At 39.4% G+C, this 15,761-nt stretch overlaps 2 protein-coding genes across 2 annotated transcripts; both read left to right on the top strand.

The window, feature by feature from the left end:
* Nucleotides 1-616: 616 nt before the first annotated feature.
* Nucleotides 617-2,171, top strand: LOC120110073 (sex determination protein tasselseed-2-like). The gene is made up of 2 exons (XM_039124019.1): nt 617-724; nt 1,217-2,171. Exons 1-2 carry the CDS (start codon nt 639-641, stop codon nt 2,034-2,036), a joined length of 906 nt encoding a protein of 301 aa, XP_038979947.1. The 5' UTR covers nt 617-638; the 3' UTR covers nt 2,037-2,171.
* A 4,800-nt stretch (nt 2,172-6,971) lies between these two features.
* LOC103702078 (U2 small nuclear ribonucleoprotein B'') lies at nt 6,972-15,080 on the top strand. The gene is made up of 5 exons (XM_008784365.4): nt 6,972-7,128; nt 10,278-10,450; nt 10,718-10,811; nt 11,735-11,823; nt 14,609-15,080. The coding sequence occupies exons 1-5, from the start codon at nt 7,047-7,049 to the stop codon at nt 14,891-14,893; spliced, it is 723 nt and encodes a 240-aa protein (XP_008782587.1). The 5' UTR covers nt 6,972-7,046; the 3' UTR covers nt 14,894-15,080.
* Nucleotides 15,081-15,761: the final 681 nt, after the last annotated feature.

Here is a 15,761-nt window from a genome sequence, read left to right as displayed (position 1 = left end):
TAACACATCATTCATATACAGTACATGCCACATCATCATTCATATACTATATGTTAGCCATATAATCATTTATCTAAATGGTCATATAATCACCCAGCTCAGCAGAAATTTTTATGAGAGAAAGATCATAATTGCATGGATCATATCAATAATTGCTAGTTTTTTATGCAATTATGCATCTCGTCCAAGGGAAGTCTGCATTTAATAAAAACAGTACAAGGGATAGTAAGTTCCTGAAAATCCTAATCGAATCCGTCCGACAATAATTGCCTAGCTGCAACGTCTCTGTTCTACTGGCTTCATCTTTCCTTGGCTGGTGATACTACTAATTTATCCTCCCGCACCATCGGAAATAATATGGTGATTGTCATTTTTTTAAGGCCTTTATGTGGTGACCTCTCAGAGGCTCACATGCGCGCTCGGAATGCAGCCGCCGGTACTTTCTAGGAACAGCCCCCACCCAATCGCCTCCCTGCAGGTGGTTCGACTTCATCAACGCCTCTTCTTCATCACCAGAAGACCAAACCCTCCCCTTATCTATATATATGTATGTAAACCAATACCACTAACTCCCAAGACCCCTCCAAGTCCCTCTCTCTCTCTCTCCCCTCCGAGTGCGTGTCTAAGAAATAGTTAGCATGACTATTGTGGAAGTAATGCCGGAGCAAAGCCACCAAGGGATCCCTGTTCGGGGATGGGAAACTGGCGTTCCCCAGTACAAAAGGTATTATATATATATATATATATATATCTTCCACTGATCTCTCTACATTTCTCTTCCCTTTGATGAGCACCACAGCACTCCCAGTCTCCCACCGATCACTTTATTTTTCGAACACAAAAAGATCAATCATAACCCATTTCCACGTTTCTTTTGCAAAACAATGTAGTCATCTATACACGAAAAGAACATTTCTGACGTACATTTTTAAGTACGATTCAGCGATGCTGTCATTCATGAGCTGTGGAAACATGGTACACTCCAAAAGAGCTCCGGTAACATGGTCTTTAATTTTGGTGTCAGCTCCGTTACTTGTCAAATCTCGAATTTTATGGATATAAATATACACCAGATCAGATCAATGCATAGTTTGGAGCTAATTTTGCACGCTGTATCGTAGCCAGAATATTTTGTTTGTGGAGATTGATGCTTTTCTCTTCTTTTCTTCTCTCTTTCTCCATGTAATGATATAATTCCATTACTTCTCTCTCAAAGGCTGGAAGGAAAGGTGGCCATCGTGACGGGCGGCGCCCGCGGCATCGGCGAAGCCACCGTCCGCCTCTTCGTCCGCCACGGCGCCAAGGTCGTCATCGCTGACATCGAGGACTACCTCGGCGAGTCCCTCGCCGCCTCGCTAGCACCCGTGGCCACCTTCGTCCACTGCGACGTCGGCTTCGAGCCCGACGTCGAGCGGCTCGTGGACCGCACCCTGGCGCGCCACGGCCGGCTGGACGTGCTCGTCAACAACGCGGGCGTGCTCGGTCAGCAGGCCCACGCGGCCAAGAGCATCCTGTCCCTCGACGCCGACGAGCTCGACCGGGTGATGCGCGTCAACGTGAGGGGCGCGGCGCTGGGGATGAAGCACGCGGCGCGGGCGATGGTGGCGGTGCGCCGGGCGGGGAGCATCGTGTCGGTGGCGAGCGTGGCCGGGGTGATGGGGGGGATGGGCCCGCACGCGTACACGGCGTCCAAGCACGCGCTGGTGGGGCTCACCAGGAACGCGGCATGCGAGCTGGGCGCGCACGGGATCCGGGTCAACTGCGTCTCGCCGTTCGGGGTGGCCACCCACATGCTGGTGAACGCATGGAGGGACGACGGCGAAGGGGTGGATCTCGGGATTCCGAGTGCGGCGGAGGTGGAGAAGATGGAGGAGTTTGTAAGGGGGCTGGCGAATCTCAAAGGGCCGACGCTGACGGCGCGGGACGTCGCCGAGGCGGCTCTGTACCTGGCGAGCGACGACGCCAAGTACGTCAGCGGGCACAACCTTGTGGTGGACGGAGGTGTCACCACCTCGAGGAATCTTATTGGATTGTAGTTACGAGGACTAGTGTTCTTTGATGCAAACAATTAATTTTTGATGCAGCAATTGATTTGTTTCCATGTCACCCGAAGGAGAAACTCTAATTACAGCTTCTTTTATAATCTTCTTTCACTAGATTGCGATCTTTTATCTCTGATTTGATTTGCTAACTAGATCTTCTTGGGAGTATTTCGATGTGATTGAGATGGAACGAAATCCAAGACATGCTGACGAGTTATTTGGTTACAGCTTTCAAGACAAGACCATATGGCTCTCCTTGACCGGAGACCTCAAGCATCACTCAATTTTGAACCTGAGATTTCAGATAGGGAGAGAGCTAGGGGTGCCAACCAACCGAGTTACTAGTTTTAAGTTGAATCAATTTTGAAAGATAATAAAGTTTTTGTTTATTTTAATACATCATCAGATCAATGTAAGAAAATGATTTGATGATTTAATTAGTCGAGGTAAGTTACCTGAAGCCCGGATCTGTTTATGCAAAAATCTCCTTTTGTTTTCTGAAACCCTCACTGATAGTTTGCATATTCCAATTTTACTTCTAACTGGAATTAATGCACAATGTGCAATCAAATATTTGATCATAATTCACATCAAATTCTAAAACATGTAACATGACAAATTAAAAGAAGAAAGGAGGGGGGAGAAAAGGACAAAAAGTTAAGTAGTATGCCATTTTTTTTCCCCCAAGGGAACTTATAGTTTTGCCTTCTCTGTACTTGTGCAGCTTATATCAACATCTTAAAGCACTTTGATCATAAGTAATGAGTTGCTCGTAATCATTTTGACTTCAGACTGGGCTAGTTCACCGTATAAACTTTCAACCTACATGAACGTCCTGAGACGCCTTGAATAGATGCCACCATTAGAATATTTGATAATTGCTGATAAACAGCTACTTAAGCTCTTTGAGTGAAAAGTCAAGCCAACATGTTAAGAATTCAGGAACTTGTACTCCGGTGGAGCTGTCATGGCATTTGACTACTCCAATGAGATGTTGGAATATTAACCAGATCAAACAGTACGATTCTGTCATGGTGATGGAATCGCCTTTAAGGCAAGATAAGTTGCCGAAGGAAATATAAAGTAACATGGTGGAGTACCTTACTCCTCCATTATTTTCAAAAAAACAAAAGGTTGCTGAAGAAAATGAACTGGCTAGTCTAGGAGGACCTTACCTAGTATTTGACTTTCAAAGCACAGCAAAGCCCTAGAAATTGTTAATTCAAAAATTTGCACCCAAAGCGAGGAACTCACTAATCCCTTTTTGCAGCCTCGTATTTAGCTTTTAGGAAAAGTTTGCTAAAAGGAGCTAGTGATGCTGCAAGCATAGCCACGGTCTCCATATACACATGAGCTCTAGTGGTTGCATTCTTTTTTTTTCAAGAAAAAAAAGAAGTAAAGCCATGGTGGATGATTCCATTTTACTATTTTTTTTTAAAAAAATCAAAAGGTGCCATCAAAAGTTAGGGATGGCCTATTAATTTCCCTATCTCAACCTCACTTGTTAGGAGAAGTTCCATTAGTCACAAGCAAAAGTTTCTGTTAATTTATATCCCCTTTTTTTTTAAGAAAAAGAAAGATATTGGTTATAAGCAGCTGACAACCTTCCGTCTCTACTGTCGTTCTGCTTCAATAGAAAATTGGCTTGCATACAACTAGGAGATTTAAAAAATGAAAGTGGAAGTAGGTTAAGCACAGCTCGAGTAATCGAATAATTAAAGTTCAAAGCATTGAAAACCGTGAGGTGAGCATTCCGCTACCTTCTGCAGCTCAAATCCATTTTTTAACCGTAGCATGAGTTACGTGAGGTAGCTTTTAATACCGACCGAGCCTGTTGATAATATTTGAAATCCTTTATTCTATGCTATATACTGAATCTTCCAGCCCATGACCTATAGTGACACCATGAAGTCCTGGAAAACCATATTCCTGTTTTCTGGGAGAGACGTGGCTCCATGTGTACTGAATATTAAGGATTATAATTGCTTTAGTATTTAAGGTTGATGACTTAATTAATGATGCATCTTTTTTTTTTTTTTAAAGCAAGAAGAGACTGTGCTGTGACATCGTTTAATTAGGAACAATGGAGTTAGTATAAGAGAATTTGGACGCATCAGGCTTAGGAAAAATGGAGCTTTCACACGTCCAAAACAACAGGAGACTTTTACTTGAACAGTTAGGGCGAGCTGACAAAGAGGCAGATAATGATGAAGAAGGTCAAAGATCGCAGTCTGCGATACTGGGTTTCCAAGTGAAGGTTAGAACAATAGCCTGCTGGTGATTCTGCTATATTCTTTTTTATAAAGGAAATAAGATTTTTATTTTTTTTTGGTAATTAAAAACAGGTTTTTATTTGAGACTGCCAATGTGATATGAGAGGAGCCACTTCATTCTCAGAGTCGAGAATCTGGGATTGGCCAAGTAGTTAGGTCATTGATTATCCTAATCGAGATAGGTATGTTGGTGTCTTTGATAAGCATCTTCTTGTTTTGGTCTCTCTATCTCTCTCACTCTCACTCTCACTCTCATTCTCCCTCTCTCTCACACGCGCAACAAGCATCCTCTTTCTGAATGTGTAAATGAGGACCACCTTTTGGGGTAGGATGCTGTCAAGTATTTCTCCCGATGATATATTTGTTTTTTTTTTTTTGGTACACCGGCGCCTCACGCAATACATATATGAGATCGAACAGCCAGTAAAGTCAGAAAAAAGAAGCTGGCGATGGGATAGGATGTTGTCAATCTGTATTCTTATCGATAATATAACTGGTTGGGATACTGCCGTTTTTCAAGCTAGTGCTAAGTGTCTTGATGCAGCTTTAAAAACCCAATCTTCTTTCTTTTTTTCTTTTTCTTTTTCTTTTTTTTTTTGCGTTTTTGGCTCTAACAAAACCTAGTCCCGTTAGGGGGTGTGTGACAGTAGCTTTGAATTCCTCAAGCAAAAGGGCTTCATGTAAAATTTAAAAAGAACGTATATATACCTAATTACATGAGCATGCAACTGATTTTGTCTAGTGCGGTAATGCTGTGTGGGCCATGGATTCATTGTTTGCCTCTCGGAAGAGAAGCAAGGGTTGAAGAGATAGACCCCACCAAATTTACAGGGAGCCGTTAATTGGTTAATTTTAAACAACCAGCTAACAAATGGTACATGTGTAACTTAGAATGCTGTCACCACCGAACATGAACATTTTCTTCCGTAATTCCTTTTTATAAAACATAAATTAGTGTACATGAGCCTGTCGATAACAATAATCAATTTTATAACGCATTTTCCCCCCTTTTTTTAATTTTTCCTATTTGAAAGTAGGATGCAATAAAGTTAGAACTAAATAGAGACAAAGGACGGTATGGAGTCAACAGGCGCCTCTGTATGTCAAGGATTACCAAGAAGCAAGATCCCACTACATTTTGTACTCAATTATTTATTGTTAAAACTAATCACATCACTAATTTATCATGTCGGTAAAGTCTCTGGTTGGCTATACTAATGGCCTGGTTCAAACCCCACCTGCACCTCGTGGCATACGATGGGATTGCATTCAATATGGAACTGCATCTCGCATCAATCTCAAGGTAGTAAGTTTTACTCTTATTTTCATAGAAAGTGTCATCAACATAATACGCCAGCTTCAGGAACTGCTTGAATCTTTTTGCGATTGGTGGCGCCAGACAAGCAAGAATAGTTGGTTTAGGAATTCTTGTTTCATATGGCATATTTCATAGGATTCCTGTCCTCACAGTTAGGCTTCAGATGAAAAGTCCCAGAAGATTGATCATGGTCTATGGAGGCTTTTTTCTTTTTTTTTCCCCTCTCAGATTCTATTTGCCCAACTAATAGGTATGTGCTTTACAAGAAATTAGTTTTTTTTTACCACCTTGAAATTATTAATCCACTTATTGTTATATTGACTGTTATCCTGGTGCTTCTTCAGCCAAGATGAATCATACATGCCCGATATTAGTTTGATTCATGCGGCATGCTGACTTAGAAACAAATCTTCAAGTCAAGATTTACAACATTTGCTACTATAATGACCGCTCATTATATCATAAGTTCCTCATATATGCTTAAATAAGAATCACTATTTTACTATTTTATTATTTTATTTTTTTGGGAAAAGGAGTCTAAGCACTTAACAAAACACATCCAATAACATCATCCCTTGTATGATACAGGAGTTTCTATAGATATATCCAACTTTTATTCTCTAACAAAGAGCACTATAGAACGAAATGACGGCTGTTTTCTGAATAATATTTTTATATTTACATTTTTATGCCAGCTGACTACTGTAATTTTTTGTGTTTAATACTTATAACAATGGTTAAGAACATTATCGGTAATTTCAGCATATAATGCAGGCCCTAGAGGTGAAAGTGGATCAGATAATATTCGTCCAAATTCGTTTAGTATCCGAATCTATTCGGATATGGATAGAAATTTAAGCATCCGACTAATATGCGTATCCATATCTGTATTCATAAAAAAAAATGGATATGGATATGGATAGACAACTATTCGCTTCGTATCTAAATATCCGATTTTATTTGTAACTTTATATAATTTTATATAATACTTATGAACTTTTTAAAAAAATAAATGTAATATACTATTAATTTGATTTATCATCCACTTAGTAATATCTTTGGTTCTATAGTCATAATGTTTAATTATCCGATTTAAATTCATATTTATATCTATATTTTTGATATTCAATTTATATCTTTATTTATTTAAAATAAATATGAATATGAACTTTTTTTCATCCGATTAATATCTTTGTCTATATTTATATTTGTTAGATAAAATAAATTTAATTATGAATATGTTAGTATTTCATCCGATTTTACTCGCCTGAACTCCGTGACGGTGAATAATGGTATCGGAGAGGGTCCGTTATTTTGAGATATCGGCAAACTCGCCTCGGGCAATAAGGTTCGCTCAAGGTCGGCCTGTCAAGAAGCTCGCTAACCCTCTCAACTCTCTTTTGCTCTCACGCGATGGTGGCGATGCTTTCCGGCGATATTCCTCCGAACCAGACGATCTACATCAAAAATCTCAACGAGAAGGTCAAAAAAGAAGGTGAAATCCGTCAATCCTTCTCCAATTTCCCCTTTGATACACCTTTCTCCGAATTTTTAGATTGTTCGTTCGTTCTTGGTGTCGAGCTCTAGGGTTTTTCTCTCTTAGACGAGTAGGAGTCGTATTGGCTCCTTTTTCTTTGAAATTAATCTTTTATTTGTTTCTTCGTCGAGCATTAGGGTTTTTTTCTCTTGATCATGACTGTTTATTAGACGAAATCGAGATTGGGTTCTTTTCATATTTTGGTCCTAAGAATTTTAGGGTACAGATAATGTAGAGGAAAAACGTAAAACGTTGCTGTAGTGGACTGTTCAGAAAACATGCGGAATAATCTTACTAACTTTAAACTAGTAAGAATATTGGGAGTTTGTTCTGAGATTTCTGGAAAAGAAGATGATATAAATCTGGATGTAGTCCCAAAATTTATCGATGCTCAGGATGCACTCGTGCAATAACCCTCGTTTGTTCCATTGTTTTCAAGTTTTCCATGTTAGGGTATGTGGCCCTGATCTTCTACAATCTGTGCTAGTTTGAGGTGACTGAACTGGAAATTAATATAGTGTGGTTTTATGTTCTTCTTCAATCAAATTAGTGGCATCTACTATCATGCTTTGTCGGTTTATTTGTAGAGATCTTGTCAATTAAACCTGACTCTAATCAATAACAAAATCTCTAGTAAGACCAGACGATTCGAGATTTGACTTCTCCAGCTCTGTGCAGTATTAGTACCCTCAGCTCCACAAGGGCGATCTTTGGTTGTAGTCTCCAGAACTTTTAAATTAAAGTATTTATAACATTAGTCATATATATAGCTTGCAGGTAATTATTACTCATTGTCTCAAAGATTGAAGGAGAAATATATTAAGTACTTCAAACATAGTTGTTTCTTCTAGTTAGTGTGATGCATATGTATATGCAAGTAGTTCTTATTTGGTAATGCCATTATCAATGTTTAAAGGCCAGAGCTCAAAACTATAGGGTAACAATTTGTTATTGAAGGATCCAAGTAGCATAGAACATAACAAGGAAACATATATATTTAGTTTAAGAGAAAAGTGCTTTTTAACCCTTTCAAGCAGCTGCAAGAAACATTTAGCCACCAAGACATTAAAATGCCAATTAACCTCCAAAAGTTATTTTATCTGGTCATTCTTGTCCAACCATCTACCTTTGTTAGGAAATGTTATGACATGACTATCATGTGATAACTAGCAAATGCTGATATTCCCAAATACCTGTCCTCCGATGTTCCAAAATACCCCTTCTATTCATCTACAACTGACTTGCCTCCTGGGCTAGCAATGGTGTCTGCCCCCCAACCTAAGCTACTGGGGGAGGTGAAACCTCCTCCAAAAACTCCATTCTCCCTATCCCATCTACCCCATCCCCCTAAAGCCGTTCCTAAATGACTCCAGAATCAAGAAAGCCAACTACCAAATTTTCCACAGTCGAAAGCCCCACTCAAAACCTGTCCACATTACCCAAAAATGCCATCTTTTTCGCAATGCCACTTCTGTCACCAAAACCACTAGGAAGAAAGCTTGAAACCCCAAAACCACTCCCCTTAAGGGTGATGTAGATCAAGTTGGTCCCATGGAAGGAGATGTCAAAGCCGATTGACTAGGACCATTGGGGCAAGTGTTGCTGTGGCCTAGGAACCACTCCTGCACTTCTCCTAGCCCTTGCTATCGTACCTCTTGTCCCTTAGTTGTGTGAAGCCGAATAGATCATGGGAATTGGGAGAGAGGACGAGCTCGCCCAATTCCTTCCAATGGACCTAGATCTCAAGGGATTGTGGATGAGGGCGGCCTTGAAGCCATCAGTGGGGTAGGGGGAGAATTTGGTGGTAAGAGAGGAGAGGTGAGGGAAACAGAGGTAGTGGTCGTCGAGGTTGGGGAGGAGGACAATGGAACCTAGAGGCTATGATGGGGAGCACGGTGATAGTAGTGGAAATGAGGAGGTTCTTGATCATGAGGGATTGAGAGAGAAAATGGCGATAGATGAGTTGGAGACTAAAAGGATCGAGCTTGAACCTTCCCATTGTCAAATCTAGGGTTAAAATTAAAGTTTCTTTGTAGATGAACTAAGGTTTCTTGATGGCGGACAAGATAGGGATTAGCGGGTACAGTAGCAGGAGGAGCCGTGGTTGCCAACAACAATGAGGAAGGGTGGTGGCGACAAGGGGAAGTAGACACATGTTAGGAGGTGGAGATGACACAGGCTGACCATGCTTAATGGAGGAAAAAGAAGACGAAGAGGGGGAGGAGAAGTGAAGAACCCTGTTGACAACTTCGTTTCCGAGGTCTCCACCTCCTCCTCGGTTGTTGCCAGCACTTCAAGCATGGGTGGGATGGTGAGGGTCTAGTAATCTGCCTAATAAAAGGTTTCTTGTAGATATCCATGAAATAAAAGGGCATTTAGTCTTTTGCGCCTGTATGTTAACAATGTCAAGGAGTAGATAATGGGCTGGACCACGTTGCTATGGTAAATTAACCTGGTGGTGTTAATTAAAACTTTTTAAAATTTTGGAGGCTGTGTTATTCGTGAAAATTTGTAGGGGTCAAATTGTATTTTTCCCTTAGTTTAACCATGAGTTCCAATAGCATCAACTTGAGACAGCATCTGCCACTTCTGGCAGCAATCTCTCATTATTGTCTATTCCTCTACAATTATTAGAACTGAAGTGATATGCTGCTGCTAAACTGTGGATCGACGCATCAATGTCTAGTGAGTCTAGAGAAGCACTTGTGGTACATAGCCTTGGAATTGATGCTGCGATTTGAATATAGAATTGTTAGTGCATGGAGAAAAGGCTCTTCATAATTGCGGGGTGTCTTCTTGCTCATTTGGTACATGCCTGTCTGAAATGTCTTATCACTACTGGTAGATGCAACATAATTAACTACATTTTGTTAGCAGTTGGAAATAAGTGAGAGAATGCTCGTTTTTATGTTTATAGTTGTGGATGAAAATGTGTACTCTGGTACTGCTAATATTATATGAACTTCTTCCGTTGTCACTTAGACAAAAGCTTCCTTAAGTCAGATGCCTAGCTGTGAATATCCTTAAAGTTAGTGCAATAATATTGTAAATACTTATTATTAGTGCTTAAGGGTTTCATATGCTCTTTCTTTTAATTTATGTTGCAGAGCTGAAGCGATCTCTTTATGCTTTATTCTCTCAATATGGGAGGATTTTGGATGTGGTGGCCCTGAAAACACCCAAACTTCGAGGCCAGGCATGGGTAGTATTTACTGAAGTTACAGCTGCTAGTAATGCTGTACGCCAAATGCAAAACTTTCCATTCTATGATAAGCCATTGGTGAGTTTTATCAAAGCACGGCAGTCTATGTTGTGAACCTCTGGTTTCTAATATATTCTTATTCACATGTTACAAATGAAAGAAAATTTGCTGCTTTCTCTTTTCTGTTAATTTCATTTACTTAGATGGTGGTGCTGATTTTAAATTTGGTAATCTCAATATGATATGAGACTCCTATTAAGCATGCAAGCTCATTATACGGAAATACTAAATGTATGAATGAATTGTAAATCAGTTGATACATGTTTATCTCACTGCTTGGCGCAGAGGATACAATATGCTAAAACAAAATCAGATTGTGTTGCGAAAGAAGATGGAACATATGTTCCAAGAGAGAAAAAGAAGAAACAAGAAGAGAAAGGTATGCAGATCTTGTGAATTTCTGAATAAATTTTATCCTCTCAAATTTCCATTCATGGGCTTGTCCGAGTTCTAGGGCAACTATTTTATTTTTGTTTTCATTGACTAACATCTTAACTATGTGCTTACATGATATGGTTCTTCTGAATATTTCATAAACCAAGACAGACATGCACATGCACAAATGTCATGCACATGTGAGCACATATAAATGGTTTATCTTTTGCAGCAGTAGTCTTTGTATAATAGCTGGGTTGATTCCATAACAATGATGTCAACCATGTTTTCAGAATCTTGCATCATAGTGCTTTCTCTCCTTATATTGTGTGTATTGTGCCACTATGCCTGCTATTGTCAGGGATTGTGCTTTAATTTGGCTCATAAGTGTCTGAGAACTCAATGTTGCATAAGCTTAAACTATGTGCTCAATAAGGTTGGTAGGTGGGCAGGTGGGTCAGGTGAACTCAAATCTGACTTATTGTAACCCAAAGACCCAACCATACTTGGATTTTAGACAGATGAGCCACACATGTATCCCATTACTAAGACCTCTCCTTCCTTTGCATGGGGTGTCTATCTCCTAAATTGAACCTGACTCTATTAGATCTGATTTGACCTGACAAAAATTAGTTCAGAAATCTGATTGTAGCCCTATGGACTTTGATCTGACATGAACTAGACTTTCCAAGTCTTGGGCTGGGTCTAGATTTTAGACCTTGGGTCAGATCTGGGTTATACATGGCGACCTGATTCAATCCATCTGCAGCTTTAGAGGAGTAAAGGTAGGCCTCCTTTCTCATCCATTGCCGAGTGTATCACTTGGCAATTTTTTTTTTTCTTTTTTCTTAAATAATTTTCTGTATGCTCTTCAATTTATCTACGAGTTCCATATGCACCATGTATTTTTAAACCTTTTTATTGCAGCTGCTGAGAAAAAGCGTCGGGCTGAGGAGGCACAGCAATCTGGTTCTGCTTCTAGTGGTCCAGGTGCTCAAACTAATGGAGGGCTTCCTGTAAGTATCTTGCTGCCATACCATGTTGGAAATTGAATCTTGTTTTCTATGGCAAATATCATTCATGTTTGATTTGTTAATCGGTGCATTTGACTCTACAACCCGCATACCGTTGGATGAAAGGAATGTAAAGCATGATTTAGGATAAATCCTATTATACCTTTAGTGTCAACAAATGAAATATAGGAGTTTATTGGCTGAAAGTTTTTTGATAGCTTTTGATAGCTTTCTGTCCCATGATCTGGAGTAAATGGCAATGGATTAATTGGTCATAATGATTTGGACTGAAGAAATGGGTTTCTCCTATATTTTTTTGTGCACTCAAACTTGTGTTGACATTGGCCATGATGGTGAGCCGTTGGATTCTTCAGTGATTTAGATGGACGTCCCTAAAAGGTTGTTGATGTTGTAAATGTGTGTGCAGTGCATGTTTGCTTGCATGTTTTTCTACAAAATGTTAGAATCATCGTCGTTTATCTTATCAAACATCACCAGAGACCAAATCCTTGACTTATGATTTATGCAATTCAGGTGTCATGTCTCAACAAGTGTGATATGATAATAGTACCATCTGCTTTAAATCTTTGACTTGAATATTTGAGCAGTATAACTGGGATAACAAGGATCCTCTCTTGCGCACAAGACTAATAAAAGAAAAGGTTAAGAAACACTTGCCCTTTCTGTGAGTCATCTTTTGTGCCCATCCCCTTTGTTGAATGTGAAAAAGATTTTGGCAACACTATTTTAAGGTCACTATTATCCATACCTTTTAAGTTCTTAGTACTTGTATTCAGCTCTTGATGCTTGATCTAAACCTTCAGCATGCCCATCACTGTGCAAACATCTAGCCACTGGACCATTTTCATGCAATTCTTGTGGTTGCTTTCACCCATTTCTCCTAGTTGTCACGTGTCAAGCTGCAACTTTTCCTTCTCAGTGACCATCTCTAATTACCCTGTGCTAAGAGTCCGGCTTCTAAGGTTATCATTTTTCCTTGCTTTCCTTCAACCAACTCATGCATGATTATCCATCACTCCGGAATGTCCGATTCAACCTCTCACACAACTTCTTCTGATGCTAAGATTGAAGGTCACATGGTCAATATTTTAAGATTTTTATCTTAAAAGAGTTCCAACCTTAGATTAATCTTTTTCTTTTTTTTCTCTGTCATTTCATTTTGTTCCAAAGTGTTCTAGCTGAAATAAGTTGAGAAAAAGAAATCTTAGCAACTACAATGAATGCATGGAATCGGGATACGTTTGGAAAATTTAGAACATAATTAAGAACTTGATAGAAAAGATTGAAGGCATATTCCGGCTTGATTTATGATGGCTTTGTATATTACACGCATTTAGTGTATTCTGAATTGGTAGGAGGAGTTATTTTAAGGTAAGAAATGCTGGGTCACAAATACATGTATAAATTATTAAATAGAATTACAAACCAGCTCATGATGCAATAACTTTGAATTTCAAATAGTTGTGAAAAGTATCAATGAGGTTAACATCAGTACCACATTCATAATCTTGCGTTTCTAGTGTTCTTTGGGACTTTTAAAGTATCCAAACTCATATTCTGTGAGAGAAAACCAGTCAATATTCATATAAAGGGCTGAAATAGGGATGAAAAATGGTGTACATGTTTTAACTTTTTTTTAAGTTTAGATTGCGATTCCTTTTTCCAACTATTTGGAGTGTGCTATATGGATCCTCATTCGCAAAAATTTGGATCTATTTCATAGTTTTTGTTATATGTTTATGGTTGATTGTCAACCTAACGTAAACCTCCACCTTTCTCATCAATGCTTGAGACTGGTAATGGCGTTGTTAGTTTAGATTGCGATAAAAAGGAAAAAAGAAAAGGAAAAAGCTTTAGGACGACACATTTCATTGAGATCAACTTTTGGATTATGAGATCATTTGTCTGAACTTGTACGCTCTTTTTTATGGATGAGGCAATCTTGTTGAATGTCCTTACTCCTAAGACTAAATTACACGCCATGCAAGATACTAGGGCTGCTTCTTGGAGGCCTGAATTTGGCCCTGGATCAAATCAAGTGCACGGTTCTCTTGAAAAGTTGATTGCTTGAAATACTAGTGAGGGGAGCATATATTTCCTAAGCTTCTGATCACCAAGTGCATTGGACTTGTGGCATCGATTAAATGGTTTTGCGAAATAGCAATTTTTGTATATACCATGTCAAAGAAAACAATTATATAGTCTTTGTGGGTTTTCCCAAGAATCCTCCCATTATCTTACAATTCCTTTATTGCTGCAAAACCCTCCTTAATCATTTTATTAACTCGACAAATCTGTATCATCTCTCTTTAATTTCCCTCATTTTTCTCGTGTCATGTGCTTTGCACTCATGAAACGTATCAAACAAGATGCTTATGGTTGATTTGTCATTTTGTGTTTTTGCTCTATATTAAAACTGCTTTTAGCATTGGCATATGTTGCCATTTTTAGGGAACTTATATGTGTTGGTGATAGGATAATGCATACTGATTATCCATCCAATAGTGGACAACGGGCATAAATTCTGTAGGTTTAGTTTGAAGTGTCAGGTATCAGATTATCTTGTTAATGATCCTGGATTAGTTCAGCTTATGCTTTGTAGTTCATTTGTATCCCCTTTGAGCTTTTTCAATTTCTTAACAGCAATTTGTTTTTAAAATCTGCACAGGGTTAAGCCTATTCTGCTTATATTTTGAAGTTCATTTGCAACCAACTCCTTTGAGCTTTTCAATTTCTTAAATAGTTTTTGCTTTTAAAATATGTACAGGGTCAAGCTTCTCGACAAGGAAGGGGAAGTTCGCAGGAGCCTGCTGCTGCTCCCAACAACATCCTTTTCATCCAAAACTTGCCTCATGAAACAACAAGCATGATGCTGCAAATCCTTTTCCAACAATACCCTGGCTTCCGGGAAGTCAGGATGATCGAAGCAAAGCCAGGCATCGCCTTTGTAGAGTTTGGAGATGATATGCAGGCTTCCATTGCTATGCAGGCTCTTCAAGGGTTCAAGATCACCCCTCAAAACCCAATGGCGATTACCTATGCAAAGAAGTGATAACCTTCCATTGGGATTGTCTAGTATTCAAGAAATTTTGAGTGTAAAACTTAAGCGCTTACTCTTATCGAAATGAAGGAACCAAAGACTGGAACTCGTCCACCATTTTGTACTGGTATAATCGCTCCACCTACTTTTGTCTATGCTGGTGCGGTTTGCTCGCTTAAAAGGTTTTGCTGATTTATTCTGAATTCCACTCATATTTGCTTCTTATGTTGAACACAAAAACGACATGTCACCACTTTATGTGGCGGTTGCACCAGGTGGTTGTTTCCTTTACCATCTCTGCCTGTCCAACTGCACCAGTTAGCTCATAAAGTTTTCATCCCACTTGATCCAACCAAAACCTGTTCACGGTTATTGGCACTGGTTGTGGCTCAGATTCTTTAGCAGCTTTGCCCCGAAACCAGTTTTGGTTGGTGCCTAGACATGTTCTTAATACTTTTTTTTTAAAAAAAAATTAACTTCTTCCTGTTGGGTTTCTTGGCATGCCTGAAGTATATATGAGCGAGGAAATGGGAAGCTTATCCTGTTACTCTTTTTAGGTGTCTCTCTGGGGAAACAAAAGCTTGAAGGCAAAGAGAAATAATGTTTTCCTCCCACTTAGAATAAAATAGAGAGCAAATCATTTCCAAAGTTGTTGCAGCTATGATGCTGGGGATGTAACCTGGGTCTTCTTTGTTTTGTATTATGGCAACATCAAGAAAGGGCCACCAACACTGGTATAACCATCCTTTGATCTCGGCAGCAAATGAATAACCCAACTAAGGGTACAAATTCGTAAGTCAATAAATAATGGAACGTAACGCTTAGGGACAAGACCACAACGCTCCCTTTTCACCAATGTAGCATTCGCAGTAGGCCGCAG

Source organism: Phoenix dactylifera, chromosome 3, assembly GCF_009389715.1.
Source record: "Phoenix dactylifera cultivar Barhee BC4 chromosome 3, palm_55x_up_171113_PBpolish2nd_filt_p, whole genome shotgun sequence".
In the NCBI taxonomy this organism is placed as follows: domain Eukaryota; kingdom Viridiplantae; phylum Streptophyta; class Magnoliopsida; order Arecales; family Arecaceae; genus Phoenix; species Phoenix dactylifera.
Note: the sequence above shows the minus strand (reverse complement) of the source record. Positions and strands in the feature narration are given on the sequence as shown.

What these genes read in the sequence shown, in the direction of transcription:
- LOC103702078 (XM_008784365.4), top strand. Translation starts at nt 7,047, where the DNA reads ATGGTGGCGATGCTTTCCGGCGATATTCCTCCGAACCAGACGATCTAC. An exon ending in CATTCTATGATAAGCCATTG is followed by an intron (nt 10,451 to 10,717) that starts GTGAGTTTTATC and finishes TGCTTGGCGCAG; the next exon opens with AGGATACAATATGCTAAAAC. An exon ending in GAAGAAACAAGAAGAGAAAG is followed by an intron (nt 10,812 to 11,734) that starts GTATGCAGATCT and finishes TTTTTATTGCAG; the next exon opens with CTGCTGAGAAAAAGCGTCGG.
- LOC120110073 (XM_039124019.1), top strand. Translation starts at nt 639, where the DNA reads ATGACTATTGTGGAAGTAATGCCGGAGCAAAGCCACCAAGGGATCCCT. An exon ending in GGCGTTCCCCAGTACAAAAG is followed by an intron (nt 725 to 1,216) that starts GTATTATATATA and finishes TCTCTCTCAAAG; the next exon opens with GCTGGAAGGAAAGGTGGCCA.